Source organism: Aulonocara sp. 'chitande type north' Nkhata Bay, linkage group LG14 (genome assembly GCF_057382095.1).
Source record: "Aulonocara sp. 'chitande type north' Nkhata Bay isolate Kocher_YH1m ecotype deep benthic linkage group LG14, A_spYH_male_GT1.1, whole genome shotgun sequence".
NCBI classification, from domain to species: domain Eukaryota; kingdom Metazoa; phylum Chordata; class Actinopteri; order Cichliformes; family Cichlidae; genus Aulonocara; species Aulonocara sp. 'chitande type north' Nkhata Bay.
In genome coordinates, this window is record NC_141357.1 from 40969667 (window position 1) to 40988724 (window position 19058).

General features: G+C 40.4%; 1 protein-coding gene across 1 annotated transcript; it reads left to right on the forward strand.

Annotated features, from left to right (window-relative positions):
- Nucleotides 1-289: 289 nt before the first annotated feature.
- Nucleotides 290-17312, forward strand: LOC147315350 (polypeptide N-acetylgalactosaminyltransferase 17-like). Its single transcript, XM_086260454.1, has 8 exons — nucleotides 290-294; nucleotides 6457-6654; nucleotides 7154-7271; nucleotides 11016-11201; nucleotides 11371-11508; nucleotides 11820-11915; nucleotides 15414-15575; nucleotides 16580-17312. The coding sequence occupies exons 1-8, from the start codon at nucleotides 290-292 to the stop codon at nucleotides 16712-16714; spliced, it is 1038 nt and encodes a 345-aa protein (XP_086116580.1). The 3' UTR covers nucleotides 16715-17312.
- The last annotated feature ends 1746 nt before the right edge of the window (nucleotides 17313-19058 follow it).

A 19058-nucleotide genomic window follows, 5' to 3' on the forward strand; every position in this document is an offset into this window, starting at 1 on the left:
CAATGATTTCTATAAAAGCATTTTGTTTATGGGGATAATGCGACAAATCTTTTGTGACCCTATTAACGATCAATGGTAATTAAAGAGGAACCCTGGCTCTGAACATTTTCGTGACAAGTGACAGCGCAGACATCTACTAACGAGAGAACATGTTTTATCATCATAAACACGATGATAAGACGCATCGTTAAAGCGTCACTTCAGTAATGTTGACTCGTGTTTTTTAATAGATGAATTAAAACACTAAACTCTAATTTCTGCGGATTATTTTAAGTTTACAGAATATAACATGTGGTAAGACGACGAGTTTTACTTCTCACTGTCCATGTTATGAATGATTGCGTTTTTATGATGCGTAGTAAAACGACCCCCTCTTCTTCTTCTCTGTGTTGTTCTTGTGTGTGTGTGTGTGTGTGTGTGTGTGTGTGTGTGTGTGTGTGTGTGTGTCTTAGAAGTCAAATAATACATTAGCCATACTTAAAAAAAACATCTGAATTTCATTTAGAACTGAGATTCTAAGTTGTAAGCAGAAATCTTATGCACAGCCAGAAACATGTTTCCCCACTTTCACAATGCTGAGGTGCCAAATCCACAACCCCTCAACAAATGGTTTATTACACGCGGGTGTGAAGGGCAAGCTTTACTTACACAGCCTCACACACAGTAGATTTTTAAAGTTTTTTTGGGTACAGTGGTTTAGCCAGAGATGCAACATCCACTTTTGATAAAGATCACTCCACCTGTTTATTTCTTAAGAAATTAAGCATCTTTATTAAGCTCTTATTTATACATGTCTACACAATAATAGACACCGTGTGCTCTGAGACGTTATAGTCTTCTACTTCTGCTTCCTATTTTCTATGAGTTTTCTATGAGTCTGTTGTGGCCAGTGCGATCCTCTATGCTGTTGCATGCTGGGGGAGCAGGCTGAGGGTCGCAGATGCCAACAGACTCGATAAACTGATCCGTAAGGCCAGCAATGTTGTGGGGATGGAGCTGGACACCCTCAAGGTGGTGTCGGAGAGGCGGATGCTGTCCAAGATAAAGACAATGTTGGATAACACCTCCCACCCACTCCATGACATGCTGGTCAGTCACAGGAGCACGTTCAGTGAGAGACTGAGATTACCGAAAAGCACCACTGAACGACACAGGAAATCTTTCCTGCCTGTGGCCATCTCCCTGTACAACGCATCCACTTAACACACTGTTTGCTGCTACAGCTACACATGTTTCTTTTCCAGCTATTTATTTATGAGTGACTTATGTATGTATGTATGTATGTATGTATATATATGTATATATTGTACTATTCTTAGTTAGTGTATTGTCTGTCTTGTCTTAATGTTGGTTTATAATGGAGCACTGTAACAAAAAATAATTTCCCCCAGGGATCAATAAAGTATTCTGATTCTGATTCTTCCATCGGTTTGGATTTTTAAACTCCCAACCTTTCAGTTTGTTATGAACGACTTATATTTCTAACATTTTGTGATGTAAAAGTGAACCATGTTTTTTTTTTTTTTTTTTTTTTTTTTTGATGGAAGGACTTAAGACAGGAGTTATTTAAACAATTCTAAATGACAGTGTGATGGCCATAGTACTTTATGTGGGCCAAATGTGTTAAGGATAATGTTTATCAATGTAAAATTGCAAAGAACCTTTGAATAGATTATAACATTTTGTAAACAGTTACCTCAGAAGCTGTATTGGTAGATCTATGTATGTAAGGTAAAACTATCCACAGTACTTCCACTTAAGTAGCTAAACACATAAAGTCACCCTTACCAATAATACGCTGCTCCTTAAAAAAGTAGCACAAACAGACAACTGACTGAGCAATGATAAGTAGAGCTACCCGAGGCCGATACTCAAGCAGAAGAAAATTAAAAGTTGTTGTTTTTGTGGCTCGAAAAATTAAAGAATGTATGTTTAATAATTCAACAAGACCCACACCTTCAACACATGTACATCCAAATTTTGGAACAGGCTCAACATTGCTGTTGTTCAATAGTTTTTATCCGTTTGAAAAAGTCATTTTACGGCTTTAATGTTTCCAGCTGATAAGGAGAATGAGTGCGTTTCAAATGAGCGTCCGAAGGCTTTAAACATCTGCTTAGTCTGTAACGACAGTATCAAACTACAGAGCATTGTTTTTACTAAAATTCAACATTTTCAGATGAAAATTTGGCTACTTTTTTTTTTTACTGTAACACCCACCTCAACGCCGTTGTTAGGATACTCTTGGTGATCACATTTTTTCATATTTATGCTTCTGGCACTGAGGGTATCTAATACGCATGTTGTCGCTGTGTTTTGTACTACCAGCTGTGAGGGCTCTGCTTTTGCTTTGAGCAGTCTGTTTTTATTTTGTCTCGTGAGTGTGTGTTTTTCAAACGAGATCCTCGTCAGTTTGATTTTGTTACCACAAACTTTGTGTGAAGTTCACAACAGAGGTAAAGAGATTTAAACACCCCAGTTTAAGGAGGCAGGCAGGGGTTGGACCACCTGCACAGGACAGGTGAAGCGGAGAGTGTCCGGGGAGATGTGCAGCAGAAGCAGAGGGAACATTTTACTAGATGATAAATGGCAGATTTAGATGATTAAGGATTTGTTGACAAGATTAAAAGACACGTCCGTCAGAGTTCAACAACATTACAGTTTGATTAAATAAAACTTTTTTAAACTACACAAGGGTCATTTTCTCCTCTGATAGTAATCATATTAAACATGTCAAGAAAGAAAGAGTATAAAGAAAATAGTAAATGTGTGTCTAATTAAACTCTTCCTGTGAGCCTTACATCATCCTTTAATATGTTTGGTGTTACAAACTTGAAGAAGCACAGAAAAGATCATCAGACATTAATCTAATCAGTTTTCAGCCTTCATTCGTATTGAAAAGTTGAAATCTTCCCTGCTAGACCCAAGTGCAGCGTTTAACACCGTCGGCCATAACATTTTATTACAGCTATTATTAAATGGAGAGTGCTCTTCACACACTGAGGTTAATTATGAAGCTCCACAGGCTTCTGTGCAAAGACCAGTTCTGTTTACATTATACGTGCTTTAGAAGGCATAGCATAGCACAGGTCAGCTCAGCAACATCTCGACTTTGGCTTGTTTTTTCTGGTTAACGTAATTTAGAATTAAAGTTTAGTGTTCTTAGCATTTAGGATGGCCGTGGCGAGTAACTCAAGTGCTGTAAACATTTCATCAAAAGTTATCTGAGTTGGAAGGGTGGCTGTTAATAAGCCATTCTTAAGGAAGGAGAACAGAGAAAAATAAGGCTGAGGTGTGCCAAATTACACAAGAAATTGACTGGAAAAAGAAATCAGCTGTAATATGTCTTATGGAGTAATGAATCCAAATTTGAAATATGCATGGAAGAGGTCCGAAGAGAGATACAACAGTGAATGTCTATAGCCGTCTTTAACACAGCGTGGATACTCTACCGTGCTTTGAGGCTGGATTTCAGCCAGTGTTGTTGGAGCTCTTATCCAAATTAATCAAATTATGAATGTAGAAAAGTTCCACCAGATTTTGATCGACCATGTAATACCAAGTAATGTCTGATTGGCAGCAACTTTCAGTACGACAATGATCGCAAACATACTGCCATTGTAGTCAAAGTATGCCTGGATGAAACAACGCATCAGTCATGGATTGATCTCTCCAGGGTTCGAACCTCAAGATAATCGAAGCAGTGTGGGATCATCTTGACAGAAAACAAAACAAAAGGCATCCAGCATCCAAAGAAGAGTCTCGGATGTCTTTCAAGAAGCCTGCAGAACTAAGAAATTACAAGAAAGCTTACCTATTAGAGTTTAAGCTGCGTTGAAGAATGAAAGGCAGCTTTAACTGAACAAAAGGGTAAAAAAATCCCACATTGACGGCTAACTCAAGAGACAAAAAGCATTAGAACTCAAGTCATTACCGTACTTAAGGATAAATAAGTTAATTAATTACATTAATGCATAAGCAGAAAATAACCTACAGTAACTGCTTTGCGATATGGAAGTGCAAAAGACAACTGAAAGGGAGGATAGTTTCTATTAAGGGACAGAGGAACGATAAGAAACGATAAGAAATCAAGGAGTGTGGTGTAGATAAGTGAGGAAATCCGATCATTACTACAAATTTAGTTGAAATTTAAATATTTTAACTATGGTGTGTGAGGTGGGCCCCTGGGTGCCTCCTGTGAGGGCTGTCTGTTTTCCACATTCTGCAACGGTAAAATACGACTTAGAGGCGGATATTTGTTTTACCAAATGGACAATTGCTGTTGACAAAACTCGCCTCATGGTTGACTCTGAGAAAAAAACTCTTTCCCACAGAGGGGAATAAACGTATTCGAATATGAGCTTTTTTCCACTAAGGCTTATTTTATGGGGAGATGTACGAAATTATTTACCGGGTTACAAGCAATGATAATATCGGCTGTTGACTCCTCATTTTCATTTTCTGTCTATTGAGAAAACCCAGTGTAAAAGTAGCTAAAAGTAATGAAGAAAAAAACTTTGGTCTGACAAGGAGCAGGCTGCGCAAAACCTACCTTATAGATGTTTTAATAATAATAATATTGTTTTGGGGGGCGCGTTATAGGTTATAAGCATTGAGAAAAAACTGATATCTGATATCTCACTCCTCCTTGACCCGCGGTGTGTGTGTGTGTGTGTGTGTGTGTGTGTGTGTGTGTGTGTGTGTGTGTGTGTGTGTGTGTGTGTGTGTGTGTGTGTGTGTGTGTGTGTGAAACAAGATCGCCTGTCACGGCAATTATGGTTTGTTTTTTCAGTCCCTTGTAAAAGGGATTCTCAAAAGGAAAAGTAGTATTCAAAGAAAAGTATTCACTAAGGGATATTTATTCATTTTTACACATACGGGGTAGGCAGCCTGTAGGTTACAAGCGGATAGAAAGTTCTTCTTTTCATCACAAGCTATGGTGTAGCCTAAAAATGCAATTTGTTGCTAGGCAGATCATCTTAAAGGTTTTTTTTACTGCGTCTGTATTATAGGAAAATAAAATACTATTGAAATCTCTACAGGAAGTCACTCTTTATTCCCATTAAGAAATACAGAGAAAATCGTCATAATATTGAAACAGAATTCAGACTATGAGTTTGCGGAAAACTAGCTGCCGCTCTGTCTCTCTATACAGCACAAAATCAGCTGCTGCATCACCGCTGTGCTTCAGGAACCAAACCCCTCCCCTCATGTTTATGGAACATGACGCATCAGGTCTGAAAATGACTAGACAATTCCGGAGTATTTCCGGAAGTGTCATAAGGTCCGGATCGAGGCCTTCCTTAGTAAATATGCTGTATTTGAATATGGCATATTCAAAGCCTTCTTCTTTGGGAGAGCAGATCTCATCGGACACAGGAGAGCTGCTGGGCTGCAGAATGAAATCCATCTTGTGTGTCTGAGGCTTAGAAATTGTGAACTCCTCCTCTCTGCTTTTATTCTCCTCCCTCTAAAAACTTTTTTCTTTTTTTTTCCCAACAACAGATGGCGCGCTTCCGGAGGTTTACCCCCCCTCCCTTCTCAGGATGCAATTCGACACGCTTAGCGACAGATGGCGCGCTTCCGGGGTTCGCCCCCCCTTCTCCGGATGTCGGGGGGTTCCCGCCCCCCCCTTCTCCGGATGCAATTCGTCACGGTCATTACTCGCTTCCGGGGGGGAGGGGCGAGGTCAAAAGGTCATGATTAGGGCCATCAATCACTTCGGATTAAATTTTGTCATAAACCGTATGGGAGTATCTCTCTACTTATTCATGATAACAACAATGACAATAATAGAGCTTTGGGTATCAGTGTTAAAAGAGTGCTACAAAGTGCAAAGAAACCATGGAAAGAGAAGACAAAGGATAGCTGAAGCTGCATAAAAGGAAGAGCCAAGCTATTTCACGCCTGAGAAGTTTTAAAATGAGACACTTGAGGCTGTGGGATCAGGTTGAACGGATTTTATTTAAAAAAAAACATCACAAGCACACATAAAACACACACCAAAACAGGACCCCTCTTGGAGAACTTGTCGTAAAAGTAAATTTTTAGTAACCATAAAAAATGAAGGTTTTGTACTAATTCAAAAAAGCTGAGCGCTTGGTGGTGAACTGAATCAAAGGCTAAATACTGTCAAGAAATTAGCATGCAATGAGGGACCTTATTAACCCCGCTAAGACAACTGCCACATCCTGTTGATGTCTTTTTGTGGATCTCATTTTCGAGCTCAGTGCATAACTTAAGGTATACCGTGCAGTTCTCTCACTGCCCCCTGCAGAGCTCAACTCGGCTGAATCAAACAGAATTAGTGATAAAACTGGGACGACACAAGGAACTTTCTATTTGACTGAAGTGGATGAAAAAAGTGGTGCTCTTAAAAGATGTTATAAACTTTGTTTCTGCACAAAGTAAAGTCAACTAAATGTGTGAGTGTGTGTGTGTTTGCACTTTTTTCAGGTCAGAACCAGTTCTAGCTAGAATAAAAGAAAACCACAAGAGGATTATCTTGCCGTCAATCGACAACATCAAGCACGATACCTTTGAGGTGGAGCGCTATGAGAACTCTGGCCATGGCTACAACTGGGAACTGTGGTGCATGTACATTAATCCACCCAAAGAGTGGTGGGAGGAGGGAGACATGTCTGCACCAATAAGGTATGCCAGCTTCTCCCATTTAAACGTGAACACAGATCTCACACTTCTGAGATGTATTTTTTTCCACTTCTTTAAGATTTTCAATAAAACTGCCACCAAGTTCTTTTTTTAGTTTTGGGGAAGATTAGGGGAAAACAAGAAAAAAAGCTCCTGATGGGAAACCAGACTTCATTAAAGCAATAAAAAAATTACAGCCTAAATTAGAGAGTGGTGAAAATAGGATTTTAATTATCTGATTATCACCCATATATTTGTGTTAAATTGGATTTCCTTCCATTCTTTAATTAAAAATAAGAATAAATTGCATGAGTATGCACAAAAATGTTTAGATTTACCCTCCACATAATAGGCTGAAATATAAAGTGTGAAACTTTGCATAGTGGAGATTTGGGTTGTAGAAAAGTACTCCAAAATAAACATCAGATAAAGCCACAAAAAAACACATTCTGGTGTTTGCAAACGCTCAGTGTCACATGATAGTGTGTTTTCCTGGCTGCAGGACGCCTGCCATGATTGGATGCTCCTTTGTGGCCAATCGGGACTACTTTGGAGAACTCGGTCTACTCGACTCAGGCATGGACGTCTACGGAGGGGAGAACATCGAACTAGGCATCAGGGTTTGTGTGTCACCCAGTTTCCTCTTGTTCCTGCTCCCTCTTTACCCCTGTAGGTTTTAAGTGGAGCAGTGGCCACCGTAGCGTGGCACCACTGATGAGGCCCCATTAAGAGTCCTGGAGGACCAGTCCTGTGTGAGCAGCTCACAGCAGGGCAATGGAGATAAATAGGTCACGTAGAGCAGAGCAGGAAGGTTGGAGTTTGTTTCTGTACATTTTGAGAGATTGGAGAGTCTTTTGTTTTTCTGCAAGGTTATTAGATTTTTCCTGAAAAAATAACGTCAAACATTTTCACAACCCGAGTGTGTTGGCTTTTATCCAGCAAGCTAAACAATCAAATATTTTTAGAAAGACAAAAACGGTTGCCTTGTCTTTGAGTTGACTTGGTCATAACTTGAATCTGAAATGGAAAGTTCTTATATCTTGTCATCAAAAATATCAAGATTCCCCCCAAAATTAAGTCTAGATAAGTAAACGTGTACAGATGCAATAAAACAGCTAAAATTCAGCTTCAACGCACCTATAAATATATTACAACTGCTGGAGATGAAGTATTAGCAAAGACATGAATCTAGCCCACAATGTCACATCTCAAGAACCACATTTCTTTCTGTTCCTCTTTTACTACAAAGCAGTGGGACACATATCCAGAGTTGCCCTGCGACAACAACATTTCTACATTTCACTACAACCCTTACAAGAGGATTGTTTGGATGTGTCCAGGGAGAAGGCCCTCATTCAGAGAAACTCTTTCATAACAAGCACTTGAATCAATGACTGTTTGGGTTTTAACAGGATTCTTGGGATAATGAATGTTAAGCGGTAGATATCAGCACCTCTATGGGGCAATTTTGCATGGTTGTTGTCCAACATCTTTTACATGAAATCATAGTACTGCTTATTTATCTTAGAGTGTGGCAGAGAGCAGTAAAATGTTTTTTTTTGGCATACCCTCTGTTGGTTAGCACCCGTGTCCTTGGGTAACAGAAACACATAGGTTATCTTTAAAACCTATGTGCCCATTTTCTGTTTGTAGTGCTCCTTATCTGTGGATGGAACATGTTTCATATTGTTCCCAGTGTGAAGAAAGACTGACGGACCTACTTTTTATCCAGTAGGAATGTTTGTCAGGAGTGAAATAGGTTGCATCTGTGCAATTGTTTGGCGACCTGTCAGTTTGAAGTTTCTGTTACGCTCACATCACTTTGACGTGGGTTCAGATAGCTTGGATATCCATGTCTTCATTATGTTCACAGCAGAAGGCTCGTGGGTTGGACACACTCAGCAGATACTTTATTAGATACACCTTGTCAGTATTAGGTTGGACACTCTTTTGCCTTCAGAGCTGTTTTAATTCTTCATGGCATAGATTCAACAAAGTACTGGAAACATTCCTCAAAGATTGATCGTGGCATGATGGCCTCATGCAGTTGATGCAGATTTGTCAGCTGTGCATTCACGATGGGAATCTCGTGATCTATCTGATTGAGATCCCCTGACTGTGGAGACTTTCCTGTTAGCTCACAAGAGTAGCACCTGATATGGTCCTCTGCTGCTCTAGCCCAAATTCTTCAAGGTTCACGGTTCAAAGTAATGCAAAAGTGGTTTTTAAGAAGAAGTTATCTGTTTTACTGTTGCCTTCTTGTCAGCTCAAAGCAGTCTCTGGTCGGGTCTGGTATCAACAAGATATTTTCACCCAGAGAACTGTCTCTCATTGGATATTTCCTCTTTTTTGGACCATCCCTTGGGATAACCCTAGAGATGGTAATACAGAAATATCCTAGTAGATCAGGAGTTTCCAAAATACTCAGACCAGTCCTTCTGTCAACAACAACCATGCCTAACGTGTCTTAAATCTTCTTTCTTTTCCATTTTGATGCTCAGTTCTTCTGTGAGTACCCTGCCGAGATCCACTTTCTGGGTAAATTATTCATTATGAGAGCAGTTAATCTCCTTTTGAAGCTTGTGGATGTGCACAACAATTCTACCTAACAGTGAGAGGTCAATTCAGGGTCCAGTGGTTTGATCTCACTCACAGTCCTGCATGAATGAATTCACAGCACCATGTCCTGTTCTCATCTGTTCTTCAAGGGGTTTTCCTCTGAAGCCTCTGTGTTTGTTTAAGGGCTGTGTTTTTCTGTGGCTGGGATAGTTCCTAATTGGTCAGTTGCTGGCTTTGCACATTTGTTCTCCAAACCTGCAGAGGATACCTCAGTCTTGACCTGCTGATTTTGATGGCTATCATTGTGAATGAAGTAAGGATTACAGCTAGGTCATTGGATTCCACCACTGATCAACTTAGAGATTGTAGCTACATGATGCCCTTATTTGGGCATGTCCATTTTTCCTGAGGTTGTGTAGAAGCTTTTGGAAAAAGGGATGAGTACCACTGGCTGTTTCCAGAGAGGATCCTGGGAGGAAGTTATCTTGTTCAGCTTCCTATTTCTTCAATAGCAAGTCTGCTAGGTCAAAAAGCTCTTTTTTAAAGTTTTGCATTAAGAGCTGTTTCAGTAGCTCTAGATGCACCATAACATTGTTCTAGCCATTCTGATATCATTTTCAGCTCAGCTGCTGGGTGGTTTGTATGAGGAGATAATTGATTCAACCTTCATGCTCTGAGGTTTCTTTTCTAAACCACTTCACAAGTAGGTGAAGCTCTTCTGCTGCAGTTAATTCTTAAACCTTTAGCACCAAAAATGAATGATGTCCAGTAGTTCTCCACTTTATCATTATACTTTCTTTGACCTCTGTTAATGAGAAGCAACAAAAGGAACGAATCTTGGTCAGGAAGAAGAAATACTCTTGTACACATTTAAGGCTATTCATCATCTCTCTCCTCCATATCTCTCTGATCTGGTTCAGATCACTGCCCCATCTCGATGTCTTAGATCTTCTTCTTCCCTTTCTCTCTCCGTCCCTTCCCCCCGTCTTGCCACCATGGGGAGCAGGGCTTTCAGCTGCTCTGCTCCACGACTCTGGAATTCCCTACCTCCTGATTTAAGAAATATCTCTTCCATCTCTCTCTTTAAGTCCCAACTCAAAACTCACTTGTTGTCTTATGCTTTTATGATTGTGTAAACTGCTTGCTTTTATGCTTCTTTTTTTATTCTGTTGTTGTGTAGCTCTTGGGGCTATGCTAGCATTCATGTCTTATTGTTCTGGCCCGCTGTCCTACATCAAAGCTGGGAAATAGCATGGTGAACTGTAGAAGATGTTTTGGCCACATCTTCAAGCATGACTTGTGCTTCTGACCGTCTCTTCTTGTTGATCTTTAATGACATGCCTGGAATCATCATGGTGTATTCGCTGACTGGGAGAGTGCTCTGGATGATACGTTGTCACAGCAAACAATATAAGTAAAAAAACATGCATTTATGTATGTATACTCACAGTTGGAGCTTAAAAGTTAACCCAGTGCTGAAGTGCCGAAAACCTCAGCTCCTCTTGATGCCCCTTAAGGTTGGCTAGAAAAAAATGAATAAAAGCAACAATTAGATATTTTTTATATAACAGAAAACAAGAAGAAAAACCGAGAAGGACTTCTAAATGTACAGATTTAGCTTTCATTAGTTCCAGCACAAAGAAAACACGTCCTTCCAGGTGCTCTATGCTCCAGCTGTTAGCTGTAATTGACTTTATAAATCAGGACATCGCGGCGACTGTGCATCTGCCTATTTATATTTCCTGCTGCCCAGCAGCCAGCAGTATATTATTGTGAGCTTTAATTCATACTCCTACTACCCACAGGTGTGGCTGTGTGGAGGCAGTATGGAGGTGCTGCCTTGCTCCAGAGTGGCTCATATTGCACGAATGAAGAAACCTTACCACAGTAACATAGCTTTCCACACACGCCTTAATGCCCTGCGTGTGGCAGAGGTCTGGATGGATGAGTACAAGTCCAATGTCTACCTGGCCTGGAACATCCCCATGGAGGTGAGAACGGCATTTTTCTGCACCAAGACCTCTCTTAGAGAGGATGCTGTCAGTCATGCTTGTCTGTTTGTGACTATCAGATGTCCATGTTCAGAGCCAAACAGTTTTTCTTTTGGTTCCACAATTTATGTAGAGACTTTAGGCATAATAACTTCCTTTGCTCTTGCAGAACCACGGTATTGATTACGGAGACATATCACAGAGGGTTGCACTGAGGAAGAGTCTGCAATGTAAGAGCTTTCACTGGTACCTAGACAACGTTTACCCAGAGATGAGGAGGTACAACGATACGCTGTTCTACGGTGAGGTGAGCCATGAAGGACAAAGACACAGGAAAAAGTAAGTTTGTAGATGTAAGATCTGATGTACAAATTAAACCACTGAAATTAAATAAATGATACTTACACAAAGTCCTAAGAAACTTGTATCTCCTCCACAGACCAAAATATAACAAGAAAGCAGGGACTCAGACAGCATGTACATCCACATCTTCTCAGCTGTTAATAGAAAATAAATGAGATTTAGAACTTTGTCTGATCCACACTGACACATCCTTGTTTTTAGCCTTTATTCATATTTTATGAATTAAGTCTGACTCTTTTTTTTTGTGTATTTAAGGTCCGCAATTCTAAAGCAAGCCACCTGTGTATGGATCAGGGTGTGAAGGAGAACCACACAGCCACCCTGCACCCATGCCATGGGTGGGGTCCTCAGGTACAACACTCTTCCTCACCACCATACTAAAGAGTATACTCCATCTTTTTCCAGTTGCTTTGCTTTCTCATGAAAACATACAGTGAGCTTCTCCGGTGATGTGATTTGCAGCTGTGTCTCAATCACAGGCTCAGCTGAAATCCTCCAAGGAGCGAGTTCTGCTGTCAGAATAAAATTGTGTCTTGCACTTTTTGTGTTGAAGCCCTGAGTCAGCCAGTGTCAGCTCTTCATCCCTTCAGCCCTAAGGGCCTCTCTTTTTAGCTCACAGTGGTAAACAGGTGCTTTAGGCAGAAAGTCAAGGCTTCAGTGGTAAAATGCTAAAGGAGCTAAAATTTCAATTCAATTCTGGAAAAATGAGTGCCGCTGATAGGTTTGTAGCTTGAACCCATCCGCTGGAACGTTAAAGGCAATATAATTACACTGCAAAGCAAGACACGAAGTAGGCAAGCTTCATGTTACTCGTGCACGGGAGAGAACCGGACAATCGCCGTTCCTTCGCTTGGCCCCAGTTGCTCTCGTCCGTCCTCCCGTACCACTGTCCTTTTATTGAGGTTACATGAATATGCATAAGTTCGTTAACATATGACGTCTACATACACACAAAGAGTAATAAATTCAAATTCAAATTTTATTTGTCACATACACAGTCATACACAGTACGATATGTAGTGAAATGCTTGGACAACTGCTCGTGACCTAAAGAAAACAAAAAAGGAAAGGCTATGAATAAGGTAGGAAATAAATATGAAAAATTAAAAAGGGGTAAATTTAACTAGGAAGGAATAAAATATAAATTAAGGTTAAAAATGAAATAACTGTACAACACAAATTAGAATGAAGGGTAAATTTAACTGGGAAGAATAAGATAAAATATATAAATTAAAGTTGAAAATAAAATAACTGTACAACAAAATACACCAATACACAGTATAGAACTATATAAGAATGTATGAAGAAATCTAAATATAAATAAATATATACACAATAACAGCAGCTGTACAAGTATTAACCGGAAATGAAGAATATAGTGACCAGTGTTGTGCAAAAACAAAGTCCAGAAAGTCCAGTGTGTGTGTAAGAACTGTATGTGTGGGTCAGTACTGTGTGGTGGTGTGATTGAGAGACCGTATCGCCTGCGGGAAGAAGCTCCTCCTCAGTCTCTCTGTGTTGGTCTTCAGGGAGCGGAATCGCTTTCCTGACCTCAACAGAGAGAACAGTCTGTTGTTGGGATGGCTGAGGTCCTTCACGATCTTCCTGGCCTTGGTCCAGCACCGCCTGCTGTAGATTGAGTGCAGGTCAGGGAGCTCGGAGCGGATGGTGCGCTCAGCTGACCGCACAACCCTCTGTAGAGCTCGTCTGTCCTGCATGGTGCTGTTCCCGAACCAGGTTAAGATGTTTCCCGCCAGGATGCTCTCTATGGTGCACGAGTAAAAGTTCCTGAGCACTTTGGAGGGCAGTTGGAAGTCTCTCAAGCGTCTGAGGTGGTAGAGACGCTGACGGGCCTTTTTCACCACGGTGTTGATGTGACAGGACCATGACAGTTCCTGCGTGATGTGAACTCCGAGGTATTTGAAGCTGTCCACTCTCTCCACTGGGCACTCGTTGATGACGGGGGTCTGGTAGTTCCTCTCCTGCTTAGTGCTGAAGTCCACTATCAGCTCCTTTGTCTTACTGACGTTTAGAAGGAGGTTGTTCCTCTGGCACCAGTTCTCCAGATTCCTAATCTCCTTCAGGTAGGCCGTCTCGTTGTTATCAGAGATCAGGCCCACCACGACGGTGTCGTCAGCAAACTTGATGATGGTGGTGGAGCTGGTAGTGGCCACACAGTCATATGTGTACAAAGAGTACAGCAGGGGGCTCAGAACACACCCCTGGGGGGCTCCAGTGCTGAGAGTGGTGGAGGCTGAGACATGTCCGCCCATCCTTACTGCGTGCGTGTGTGTGTGTGTGTGTGTGTGTGTGTGTGTGTGTGTGTGTGTGTGTGTGTGTGTGTGTGTGTGTGTGTGTGTGGACTGCTGATCAAAGGGTCAAACATCCTTGGTCAGGAAGAGGGTAGCCTCCCCCTCACCCTAGATGGTTCATCCTAGATAACACGGTGAGGAAGTCCTGCAGTTCATCTAAACAAAGACTAGACTAGAACAGACGCAACTACGTTAATCCTACCATAAAACAATAAAACACGGTATGACCTCTCATGCTCCCAAAGTGCTGTCTAATACACACACAGTTTGCAGACTATCAAGGATCAAAACCTCTACCAATCTACAATTAATTACAAAACTCTAAGCATATATAAGTAAATATTTCTAAGCATAAATGACAATCAACAATACAAATCGAACAGCCGCATCACACTTTCTTCACAAGACATGCTTCAGTTGCATTTTTTAAAGTTATCCTTTTGATGGAACAAAAAGTCTTCAGTTTTTATTAGACCACCAGTTTTTCACACTTGCACTTCCACGGAGATAAAAGCGACCCCATGGTGTCTTAGCGTGGGTTCTCTCCAGGTAGTCCGGCTTCCTCCCACAGTCCGATGACATGCACGTTAGGTTAAATGGTGACTGGCTGTAGGTGTGTATGCAAAACAGATAAAGCACATAAGTGCATAAAATAAAGTGCGATATGAATATCTGTGAAAAGATGAATGTAACTTGTAGTGGTCAAAGATACTAGAAAAACATTTTAATAAATACTCTGTTCTTAAGAAGAAGCAGTGACATCTAGGGACCACAAGTGGGATTTTTTAAGATTTTGAGTCCAAACGCTGTTAAATCACCTAACTTTTGTATGATGTACTGCAAACAGGATGCAGTTACTCTGCAAAAAGACCCAAACTGGGCTGACTGGGTGGTTGATGGAAAGCTTTATCTTTATATCTTTTGCAAGGCATTGCAACCACTATTCATGCTTTGTTAGGAACAGAATGCGATATAAACAATTTCCCAATCAGTCTTTATCGTCAGCACACTCAAAGCCTCAGAGCTAGATGCAACCAAAGGAACTGTTTTATCTGCACTGCTAAAGTGGAAATTACTATTAATCTGAACGAAAAAGCTGAAGTGAAAGACACAAAGGTTAGAAAACAGAGCGGGAAGAATCTGACTCACTTCTGCTTTTTCTTTCTGTCAAGTTGAGAAAACTGCAGAATTTGGTGTATATAAAATGTTAGGGCTATATGTGGGTTAGAACTCTGCTGAAACAACACTGTGATTAGCAGTGATGTACAGGAAAATCTTTGTGTTTAGCACTCAGTGAAGAACAAAGACATGTTTTGCCTCTCAGCAGTATTGGGAACAACACCATCCTCTTGTTCAAAGCAGCAAAAAAAAAACCCAACAGCTTGCATAATCAAGGAAAATTCCTGCCAGGTTACCTTCAACTTGTACATCATCACATACTTATTTCATCGTTAGCTAATAAAGAGAAGAGTATTCACTCAGCCAGTTCAGTAACTTTCCGTTTACTGTATGTGTGACGTATCTGTTTTCCTCTTAGTTAGGACGCTACACTAAAGAAGGTCAGCTGTTTCTGGGACCCCTAGGCAGCACTGGTGAGGACACTCGTTGTGTGGTGTACGATCAGATGAGCAACTTTCCTCAGCTCCTCAATTGTGAAAAGGTGACCAACGTGAAACAGAAGACATGGCATTTCTCTCAGGTCAGAAGTGTAAAGAAATCTCTTTTTCAATGATATAACTGAGTGTTTATAAGAGAAACTAAAATTTACTGGCATAGAGTTGAGAGGAAAAGTATCTATATGTCAGATTTTAAAAGGGACCTATTGAGCTCATGTCTGGGTCCATTCTTTTTTCTCTTGGACTCTAATATGAGAGTAGCTTTGCATGAATCTTCATTTCTCTCATACTCAGCATTGCTGCAGCCCCGTAGTTCATGCTTTATCTGACAGAACCGCCTTTATATTCCGAATACCTCCGTTGAAGCCACCTTTCTTTGTGTTAAAACCCTCACAAACAGAAGGTTTTAACACCGGGGCCAGTAGGACTTCACAGATAGATCTGTCTGTTTGTGATGACTATATTAGGATATCATCTCTGCTATTACTGAAATCAAAGCAGTCTGGTTAACGGGGATTATTTGCACATAAATTGAGACTTTGGCTATGATTAATATGAACAATAACTGTTGTAAAATTATATTTATGCTAGAAAATAAGGGGTCCTCTTAAGACAACTAAACCCAGACTGCTTAAAGGGTAACAAGCGACTCAATATACCTTTTACTTTGGCATTGATTCTCTTTTTCTTTTAATGTGAAAAACCTTTTGTAAGTCAATTTTCTGTTGGTCTTTTAGTTCTGTTTGGGTAACCTTTAAAAACTAAAGAGTTACAGCCTGTAGCACGGGAAGAGGAGAGCTTGAACAGTGATGCTGCAGACCTTCTGCCACATCGATTCTTTGTCACACAGCAGGACAAGCAGTGAAGAGTCCTGCAGACGTAGAAGTCTTAGGGAAATAGGGAGACCTTACTTATTTTATATAGATGTAAGGTAAAAAGTTAGTGCCATTTGTTTAAGAAAGAGGTTGCAACAGTTCACATAAGGCCCGGTCTGGTTACATACTGTTCTGTCACCATCACGCATTGTTCACAGACCATCTGTGAAATCTGTTAAAACCAAAGTATTGTATCTCCTTCTGCCTTGCAGAACGAATCGATCATAAATCGGGCTACTGGACGCTGTCTGGAGGTGGTGCCGGCTAATGTTTACTCCGGCCACCTGCTGGTCCTGCAGCCCTGCTCGGGGCAGAGGTGGACCATCAAGAACACTATGAAGCAGTGATCGCCTGGCCAGTTTCATTGGGACCAATTACAAAGGCTATTTCCAAGAGCTGTCACCTGACGTTACCTTGGCCAGTGGACAATCAATGATGCGGGGGCTCCTTAGCTTTTGAAATAAGACTCAAAAATAGATGGCTTTAAGGAGACGAGTGATGAGGTGGTTTGGAAACAATTGATGTTTTTTTGTTTTTGTTAGTTTTTTTTTAAAAACATGGACATTCAACGTGGTGAAAGTTTAGCATGAGGACCATTTCTCTATATGAATTTTACAAACTTTCAATGTGATGTTGCCATAATTCCTGTGTGCCACTTCTTTACAGTGTTTAAGTTTTAGTAGACATTTAATCGACCAAAAGCGTGTTCTTTCTTATGTGAAGGGGAAAAAAAGTTTCCATCTTCCATCAGTCTTTCTGCAATATTTCATTCATTTTGTGCCACGGACCGGCCCTAAATAACTAAAATGTGTTCATAACACACGGGAAAAGACACAGGGGAACTGAGGTAACGATAAAAACAATAAATATGAACGATAAAACGAAGAAAAAAAACCCCGGTAAACCATAAATTGCACACCTGAACCTCAACACTCGTGGCCCGGTACCAAACGACTCACGGACCGGTACCAGTGCATGGCTCGGGGGTTGGGGACCGCTGGTCTATGGTACTTAGAAATTAAGGAATGGCTACTCGTGACAGGAGAAAATTTTACACAGTTTAGCAAAAATGCCTGAAAAGTGATTCTTATGTTTTTCAGAAAATTCAAATCCTTGTAAATATTTATAATTTGAAGAAAAATATGCTAAAAATATTACTTGGTGTACTTTTTTTTTCAAATCACCCCAACAAGGACTCTGGGCTAAATCTCACTTCTATGTTTTATGGATTCTGACTTTTATTGCTATTTTTCCACCAAGCATTCTGTAGCATCAGATGCAATATATCTCGTAGCATGAAGTACTGTAAGCAGTTGGGTACAAAGTTTCTTTGCGCTAAGTTAATTTATTTGGTTAACTGCTGTGTGCCATAACTACTGAAAACCTAGTCAAACATAGGAAGCACTTTTTTGGACAAAGGGTTGGAACATGAACGAGAGAGGAGGATTGAATCAGGAATGCACAAAAGTACCAATAGTGGAAATGCAGGAGGCCTTAAAGGCTGAAATTATTAACGTACTGAGATGTATATGATGTCATATATTAAATTGCATAAGTGTGATCAGCTGGATTTTTGCTCCCAAGATTGTCTTCCAATAAACAACTGGTTTCCTGGGTTGTGCTTTGTTACTGTGTTTTAGGATACATCTGCAGTCTTTAAATTTGTCATACTTTAATTAGTATGCTTATTTTTTTCAGTTTAATTTTATTTTCAAGCTTGTTTGTAATTTTTTGCTGCTAAACTCATGCTTTATTTTGCTTTTCTGGACTATAAATAAGGTAGAGACAGCAAAGATGAGCTACCATGCTGGCCTGCTCTCCTTTTAACTGCTCCATCCATTTTCATGGTTGTGGTCAAAATATTTTCGGCATGCTGTGAGATTAGTCCTCAAAATCATCCCCCAAAATAGACTACTTCAAAAGAGATTTCACCCTCAGCTTCCAGCTGCATGGCATCTGCTGTAACTTACACCAACTCGACTTAAGAGTACTTTCATCACATTTTTTATAAAAGCGCTTCTACACAATATTACCCAGCCACAAATAAAGCAGCCAGGTGGCCGAACATTAAAGGGACTGTTCTATAAATGACAAGTTATGGGTTCAATCCTGAAGCAACCATATGTCCTGTAAATAGTGTCCTTGAATCAGACACTGACCTCCTACTGCTTACTCTCGCTAAACTGCTCTGGATGAAGCATCAGCTTAAATGCTTAAGATGTAAATAAAACAGGAGGAGACTGCTGGGAGCACAAGGGCCTGTTTCTAGCAGAGAGGGGGAGAGAGGAGTGAGGCGGCTCTGAGGGACAGAGCCTGCATGCTAACATAACACTGAATGCTGATCAGACTCTTAACGAAGAGACTGCTCATCGTTCTCTGGCGTGAAATAGGATTACCATATGTTGGTTAAAGTCCTGCTAAATGTAAGCCAGCAGTAAATGCTAACAAGGACAAACTGATCAAATAAACTCACTGCGTTACTTAGATAAGGTTGTATTTATGGGGATGGAAATTTGTATAATTTGTAGATTTTAGCATGTAAAAAAATGGAGCTATTTTTAAAGGATGACAAAAAATCTAGAAAATGAATGTAATTCATTGACATTATTGTATCATAGTTTGCATTGTTCTGACCAGCAGTGTCCTGCAGCTCCCTGTGAGCACTTAATGAAAGAGGTTATGGTTTAATGT